The sequence below is a fragment of the Amblyomma maculatum genome, chromosome 1, assembly GCF_055883805.1.
Source record: "Amblyomma maculatum isolate TAMU_Amacu chromosome 1, ASM5588380v1, whole genome shotgun sequence".
Lineage (NCBI taxonomy): Eukaryota > Metazoa > Arthropoda > Arachnida > Ixodida > Ixodidae > Amblyomma > Amblyomma maculatum.
Genome location: NC_139344.1, coordinates 388,997,890 through 389,006,384, shown reverse-complemented (window position 1 = coordinate 389,006,384; position 8,495 = coordinate 388,997,890). Strand labels below are relative to the sequence as shown.

Sequence of the window (8,495 nt, the reverse complement as noted above, 5' to 3'; positions counted from 1 at the left end):
AATATTCACGTGCTTTGTGTTCAATTTGAAGCGTAGCAGTAGGAACAGATGCTTGTAGATTACCCCTGGGGGCTGCTCGCTTAGCGTGACTGTTTTGATATATTTCCAGCAGCACTGATGGTCAGAAGGTCAGAGAGACCAGTTTTGGGTAAAACTACAACCGAGTACTGAGTGCGTACTGCGGCGTTTGTTTACAACATTCTACAGGCAGGAAAGCACGGCGAAGCCTATATGTTTATTCTTCCTCTTTGATTTTCTTCTCTTATAGTTGGGCTTTGCCAGAAAGTGCGCAATATTGTTACGAACTATCTGCTAACGTTGAAGGTAGATACGACATTATACGATACGACATGCAAACATTATCCTCATTCACAAGAAAGGCGACTCTAAGGACGTTAAAAATTACAGACCAATCAGCTTACTGTCTGTTACGTATAAGGTATTTACTAAGGTAATCGCTAATAGAATCAGGACAACCTTAGACTGCAATCAAGCAAAGGATCAAGCAGGGTTTCGGAAACGGTACTCTACTATTGATCATATCCATACCATCAATCAGGTGATAGAAAAATGCTCGGAATATAACCAGCCCTTATACATAGCATTCATTGATTACGAAAAAGCATTTGACTCAGCTGAAACCTCAGCGGTGATGCAGGCATTGCGAAATCAGGGGGTAGACGAGCCGTACGTGAAAGTGCTGGAAGATATATATAGTGGCTGCACAGCAACCATAGTTCTGCATAAAGAAAGTAACAAAATTCCCATAAAGAAAGGTGTTAGGCAAGGAGACACAATCTCCCCAGTACTAGTCACAGCTTGTTTAGAGGAAGTATTCAGAGACTTGGAATGAGAGCAGTTAGGGATAAGGGTAGATGGAGAATACCTCAGTAATCTGCGATTTGCTGATGACATTGCCTTGCTAAGCAACTCGGGGGATGAACTGCAAATAATGATTGATGACCTAGACAGGAAAAGTAGAAAGGCAGGCTTGAAAATCAGTATGTAGAAGACTAAGGTAATGTTCAACAGCCTCGGGAAGGAACAGCAGTTTACATTAGGTAGCGAAATACTGGAAGTAGTTGGCGAATATGTCTACTTAGGACAGGTAGTAACCGCAGATCCGGACCATGAAAAGGAAATAACAAGAAGAATAAGATTGGGATGGAGCGCATTTGGCAAGCACTCGCAGATTATGACTAGCAGCGTACCGGCATCGCTCAAGAGAAAAGTATACAACAGTTGCATCTTGCCTGTACCCACCTATGGGGCTGAAACCTGGAGGCTAACCAAGAGAGTATACTTAAGTTGAGGACAACTAAGAGGGCTATGGAACGAAAAATGGTAGGGGTAACATTAAGAGATAGAAAGCGTGCAGAGTGGGTCAGAGAAATAACTCAAGTTACCGACATTCTAGTGGAAATTAAGAAGAAGAAATGGACATGGGAAGGACATGTAGTGCGAAGAGAGGATAACCGATGGTCGCTGAGGGTAACAAAATGGATTCCAAGGGAAGGAAAGCGTAGCAGGGGGCGGCAGAAAGTTAGGTGGGCGGATGAGATTAAGAAGCTCGCAGGGGTCAAGTGGATGCAGCTAGCACAGAACCGGGTTAAGTGGAGAAATATGGGAGAGGCCTTCGCCTTGCAGTGGGTATAATCAGGCTGATGATGATGATGATGACGACGACGTTGAATAGATAAATATTGTGTTTAAGAAAGATACGAGAGAGAGAGAAAGAGAGAGATAGATAACAACTCTTGGATAGCTGGCAGCCTTGTAGAGAGCTGGAAGACTGCGCGCGTAATACCCGTTCTTAAACCTGGTAAGCCATCAATTGATCTAAACGCTTATCGTCCTACTGCACTGCTAAGCTGTGTTGGGAAATTGATGGAAAAAATGGTTCATTCACGCCTTACCTGGGACTTGACGAATAGGGGAATTTACCCTCCATCAATGTCTGGCTTCCGAAAAGGCCGAAGCAGTATTGATAATGTTATTGCTCTTGCCAACTGTGTCAGGCGCAGCAAAGCTGAGCGGTCTCTAATTATTGCTGTTTTTCTTGACGTTAAAGGAGCATTTGATAATGTCACGCAAGAGGCGATTAATTCAGCCTTGCGTTCAATTGGCATTGCTGGACGAATGTATAACTGGCTTTCTGACTATCTTCGGGATAGGACCATTTACATGTCAACGGATCAAGGTGACACGTCCTTACATCATGTGTCTCGTGGCGTTCCTCAGGGAGGGATTTTAAGTCCAACCCTCTTCAATATATCTCTTCTTGGTTTGGACAGGTCCTTGCCACCTACTGTTCAAATCTCCCTCTACGCAGATGACATCTGCATATGGTGCTCCGGAAGAAACAGGCGCATTGTGCATGCTCGGCTACAAAAAGCAATAGTTGGCATTGCATTATTTTTAAACAAGCGAGGTCTTGTTATATCTCCAGAAAAGTGCGCAGCAATTTCATTTTCACGACGTGATCTCTCCCGTTATGTACTGAAAGTTGCTGGCACTCCTATACCGTATGTTAACCATCAAAAATTTCTAAGTGTGACCTTTGATAGGTCTCTTTCATGGTCACCACACGTTCAACAACTTAAGACCAAACTCTCTTCATACGTATCTATATTCCGCATGCTCTCAACGACCAGAAGAGGCTGCTCTACCGATTCCTTATTACGGCTTTATGGAGCACTTTGTGAAGGTCTTCTGCGTTATAGCCTCCCTGTTCTTCAAGGCCTCTCGCAGTCAAGCATTAAACTACTTGAAGCCATGCAGGCCAAAGCTTTGAGAGTGTGCCTTGGTCTTCCAAAAAACACTTCCACAGTGGGCACTCTGGCGGAGAGCAGACGTCTATCTGTAACCGTGCTGATACCGTAGGAGCTGCTTCGCGCCCAGCTGCGCTTTGCACGTGAACCTACCCACCCTTTTTCAGAGCAAAGCATGACATCCAATCTACTGCCTGCGCAATATCAACGTGCAGTACCGTCATCTTTCCCACCATGGAGGTTTGCTTCATGGCAAATTTCGACAACTATACCTGGCATCAAAATCAAAAGAAAAGCCCACACCCCAGGACCCGCACTTAAATACTTCGCCCTTGAGCACATCTGTGCACGCTACAGTCATCATTGCCACATCTATACTGATGGCTCTGTCACAGCTATTTCTTCATCCATCGGCGTGTGGATACCATCAATGCACACCACAATCTCGGCAACACTCAGTCATCGCACTTCAGCTGTGGCTACTGAGTTAACAGCTCTGAGAGAAGCAATTATATATATTCTACAACAACGCCCTGCAGCATGGGTTATCTTCAGCGATTGTCGCGCTGCACTACAATTGCTTAAATCATCAAGAATTCAGGAAGAGCTCGTCATTGACATAAATAAGCTACACACAGAGGCCTATGACCTGAGTCACAGCATTGTGCTACAGTGGTTACCTGCTCACTGCGGCATCGCGGGCAACGACCTCGCAGACGCCGCTGGAAAAGAACTAAAAGATTCCACAAGGACAATTTCAATACCATTCTCACGAAGAGATGCAGCAAGACTTGTAGATACGAATAAACCTACATACGTATACCGATAGTCAGCGAAGCAAGTTAGGATCAAGATTGTGCAATGAACCATTAGCCTGTATGGCCACTCGTTAATATAATAACCACTTATACATAAAATGCGGTAGATGGAAAGTGATGTCTTTACCTTTGTGACCTCAATTTGTCCATGGTAAATTTTTTTTATAAATCTTTGAGATTTAGAATGGATTGTAGGTTTTGTGTCGCACATACTAGCCCCAATACTAGATAGAACATATAGTAAACTTGTCTTTTTCCTCGGGAACGTTCCCCAAAAGACTACGAATTACTAAGGTTACTGTAATTTTCAAGGGTGGTGACGAAAATAACTTCGCTACTGTCGGCCTAAATCTACCTTGCCAGCTTTCTCATAATGTTTCGAAAAGCTCCTACAGGTTCCTATCACAGCTTCATTCACAGTTTGGGTTTATCAAAAGGAAATCAACCGAAACGGCGCTGCTAACTATGAAAGAAATTAGCTTACAATTGTTTGAGGAAAAAAATATAACCCTAGGAATTTTCGTAGATTTCTCAAAAGCCTATGATTCTATAAAGCATTCAAATTTAATCCTCAAATTTAAGCATTATGGCTTTCGGGTAATTACCTACAGCTGATCAAAATTTATTTGCAGCACTGTCAGCAACTGATGGTAATTAACAACTATCATAGCAATTGAAATCTATACATTATGGTGTACCACAAGGCAGTATTGTTGGACCCAAACTGTTTAACCTTTACATTAATGACATTGTGAAGATTTACAATAGCGCTAAATACGTCGTGTCCGCCGATGATATAAGCATATTCTTTACGGCTAATGCGCTAAACGAATTGACATTCAAAGCTAATGAAAACTTACACAGATTATTTGCATGGAGCTCAGAATGCTCATTTAAGATAAATGCAGTGAAGTCTAAAGCCGTATTTTTGAGTCCAAAAAGCAAACCACTCCCTATATTAATTGGCTCCCAGCACATTTAAATAGCATACTCAGTAACTTCTCCTGGGACGTGCACATCGACAACGTTGCCAAAAAATCTGGCGATATGCACAGGCACGTTATGCAAACTTCGTTTTTCCTTATCTCTTAGTGTCAAACTTATAATTTATAACGCATTATTTCTATCGAACAAATACCATATGGTATGGGGCCCAACTACATGGTCAAACACAGATAGGTTACGTAAAATACAGAAGAAGGCTATTCGTATAATTGCAAACGCTCCGTTTAAAGCTCATACTCAAACTTTTTTCGCACCATGAAATATTGCGTCAGTAAATTAACTCTATAAATATTTATTATCGGAACGTTGTGGAACGTGCAAAAAAATCATAATGCATTTTACGATGATCTAACTTACCCCCCAAAATCATTTATTACTGAACACGTCAAAAACGTGAATGGTATGTACCATCTCTTCGTAGAAATTACGGCCATCAAATGCTCCGGTTTATAATCCCAAGCTATCTTTACTCACGTAATGAGATTTGATGTCGTATTTGATGTCGTATTTGATGTCGTATTTGCTGTTTCTTTTTACTTCTCTTACAGTTTTTTCAAATTGTTCAGTATTTATTGTGTCTCTAGACGTTAGTGTTTTCACAGTTATCACTTGTATAATTTTCTCATAATTTTTTTTCTGATAATGCTTAGCTATATATATAATTCTTTGTTATTGTTATGCTTCTCTTCTTTCCGGCCGTGCTCTGCTGCTGCCGCTTTTCCTGTACGTAGGGGTGCATCAAAGCCTTTGTCAAACCAGTCCAAGGCTTTTTGAATACACTTCTAACATCCTTGATGATGTTAAAGTAAATGTATTTTTATTTGTATTTCTGACGTGACGGTGCAATGCTGTGGTGATTGTTCCACCGTATTTATGACGCAGTGAGCTGCGAAAAACAAAACACTCAAGAACAGCGATGACGATAAGACACAGAACTTTGACGCTGACATTCAAGTGGTTATTTAATGGAAAATTTTCAGACATGAATGCAGGCAGGCGCGAAACAATTAGCGACGGATCGCTCGAATAGGACACGGACCAAAAAGAAGAGAAAATGAATAAGGCACTGCTGCCGCCAAATACAGCTCTCATGGACATTTTTCTTAGTTGGGAGGTAACTGTGGCACAGTGTAAGATGCTCTTATGGATATTGAACAGAATGGTCAAATGTTTTAGCACGCAGAATAAACTTTATTTTTAATTCGGTTCTTTGTTCACATCGAGTAATTAAGACCGCAGATGAAGTCCACTGGCGAAGGTTTTTGTCAACAGCAAAACCCACGAGTGGTTAATACAGCGAAGCATACTTCATGTCAAGAAGCGAGGTATGGAAGCATGAGCTAGGTTTTTTCCTACTCCAAGAATTGGGCTCTCCAATGGAGACCTCAATAAGCGCTCCTAAGTAAGGCTTATTTAAATATTTACCTAACATAAGCGAGCCGCGCTCTTAAAGCATCTTCCCTGGGGTAAGGAGCATTTTAAAAATTTGCCTTGAAAGCTGTTACACTCCGCTTAATGTTCAACGAATCTTGTGGAATTGCCAAGCTGCGGAGATGAAACACCACGTTAGTATTTATTGCTGTGCAAACAAGGGACTACATGTCTTTGTTTATTCCTCTGTCTACATATGCTGTGATTACAAAAACTATACAGTAGCTTGGGCTGATCCCTGTCAGGAAGAAATACCCTCTTTAGGCTGCTGGGGTTGGAGCTATCGCGATTCGCGAGGGATCACCTAAATTTACTTCCCCAATGCTTGTTTGCAAGAAAACCTAGACGCAATGTCGTTTATTGCAAAAAGTAACTTTTTCTCAGTTGAACTTGGCTTAAGCGCTAACCTAAGCGTCGTTTTCTGCTACTACAATTAAAAAGCTTGAAACAGGCCAAAAAGGAACAAGAAATTGCTTCCGCTGCTCTATGTGCAGTTTTTATTCGTTCACTACACCCCGATAAGTCATCTGGCTACATCCGGGAGTATCGAATAACCATCTCCAACATTTTCTTGTACACGTGTTCCTTCCCCCTGATGCTCCAGCCGAAGTCTACGTGCGTGAAGCCGGGAACTGGCACCTTGTAGTTCAGCACCACGTTAGGCAGGCTCCTCGCAACCTCTGCCACATCCCTTGGAGTGGCCAGCACGTCCCCGTCGCTCCAGTACAGAGCTACCGGAGCTTTTACGTTGCTCAGTTCGTACTGCGGTGGCCATGGCTGCAAAGGAGGGAAAATAATATCAAGGAACTAAGGGGTGTTAAGCTAGGAGACAAAAATCAGCCAGGTTATAGGTCTCTGGACTTTATGTTTTCTGATTCCACTGTTGTGTAACCAGTTGTGAAAGAAGAACTATTGGTGAAGAAAAATGGGCCATTGAAGTGCCTTCGTAGATTCTGTGGCCAAGAAATAATGCCAAGCAGGCGGACTAGTTAGCGCGCACGCAAGTAAGCATCATCCACTATGTAGCGTTCAAGGAACTACTCTGATTTCCCGCCAATATTTATGAAGTAGCCTAATAAGGACAACTACTATCGATTTAGTTCCGTCCCTAATTTAAATTATTTCTCTAACTCATCCTAAAATGTTTATTGCTGTAAATTTAAGTACTCTTCTGGATGAAAGAATAACCTATACCAGTTCTCCCTACGACGGCAGTGTCATGAAAAATTGAACAATTGATCCCTAATGATCAGATGCGTTCTATAGATACTTATGCTGAGCGTCTTTCGCCGTGTTTTAAAAATAATGAGTCAATTTTTTAGGCAATATACGCAGCAAAATACTATTGGTGCTATATCTATAGATTCGCTGATAGGCAAGAGGGCTCCGCTGATCTTCATTGCTTATAGACACAGTATTAAACATAGGTAGCTATGCATTAGCGGCCGGGCTAGTGAATGTTTAACTACTGTTTTATTAAAACATGGTTTCTACTTAGCTCTAATTTTTAGCGACGCCCTCCTCAGCTTGAGTTAGAGTGATGTACACATACCTTTCCGTAGATTTCAATATTTCTTTTGCGTCCCCAGTCGTATTTATGAAACCGGTTGGACTTTATTATCTGCGAAAAAAAGAAAATAGAACTAGGCTTACCGAATTAACATCGTGAAGGAGCGAAAGCCGTCGTAGCTTTGGTTTACACATGTAGCCCTCATTTTGTCATGCAACTATCCTCATGTTGCACATTAGTCTGCCCACATTGTCACCCTCCACCTTTTGTCCACGCAGCGCAAGTTCATGGACGCAACATTGGCATTTTGTTGACAGCTCCGGCCCTAAGTCGGACCAGTACATTGCCAGCATATTCCAATATTTGAGTGACGGTTTGCTCAACCTGGTGGGTTTTTTTCTAACACAGCTACTTCCGTGTTGCGCATTACTCCTCCTTCATCACAGCCTTGCAAATCACTAGGGTTCTCGTCGCGGACAAACCAGCTCTCCCTTCGCTCTTCTATTTTCTCTCTCCATAATGTTCAGTAAATGTAGAAAGGAGGATTTCCCTTCTTCCACTTCGCTACCTGCACATCGAGGCAGGTGAAAGTGAATTGAAATCAAGTTAATTTGTTTCAAAAAATTCAATTCAATTAACCTCCTCACTATAGCGGGTGAAAATAAATTATTTCTCTAAATAATTCGGGTATGACGCTGTAGGTATCACTGTAGAATGCAGGACTATATATATAAAGCAATCCAATAAAATACTTCGCTGTAAAAAATTAGCTGCGTGAGGAAGACAAACATTTATGACAGGAATGCAGAATTAAATGGTGCCATGGCTACGTATTTTCCGCTTTCCGGTAGCTTTAGTTAAGAGTAGGTGATGCACATCCCTTCACGGTTGCCGCTTAGTTAATGTTCCTCAGCCTTCTTTCTTCTTCGTGGTCCTTTTGACGCGGCAGAAAATGCACGC

At 42.0% G+C, this 8,495-nt stretch overlaps 1 protein-coding gene across 1 annotated transcript in view; it reads right to left on the bottom strand.

Moving 5' to 3' along the window:
• Positions 1-6,556: 6,556 nt before the first annotated feature.
• The window catches only part of LOC146208496 (gastric triacylglycerol lipase-like), a 43,846-nt gene continuing 41,907 nt past the window's right edge, over positions 6,557-8,495 (bottom strand). Inside the window, exons 9-10 of the mRNA XM_084578691.1 lie at positions 7,578-7,646; positions 6,557-6,802 (exon numbers count right to left, since the gene is read on the bottom strand). Of these exons, the coding sequence (XP_084434817.1) occupies positions 6,557-6,802; positions 7,578-7,646 (315 nt within the window). The remainder of the gene's footprint in view (positions 6,803-7,577; positions 7,647-8,495) is intronic.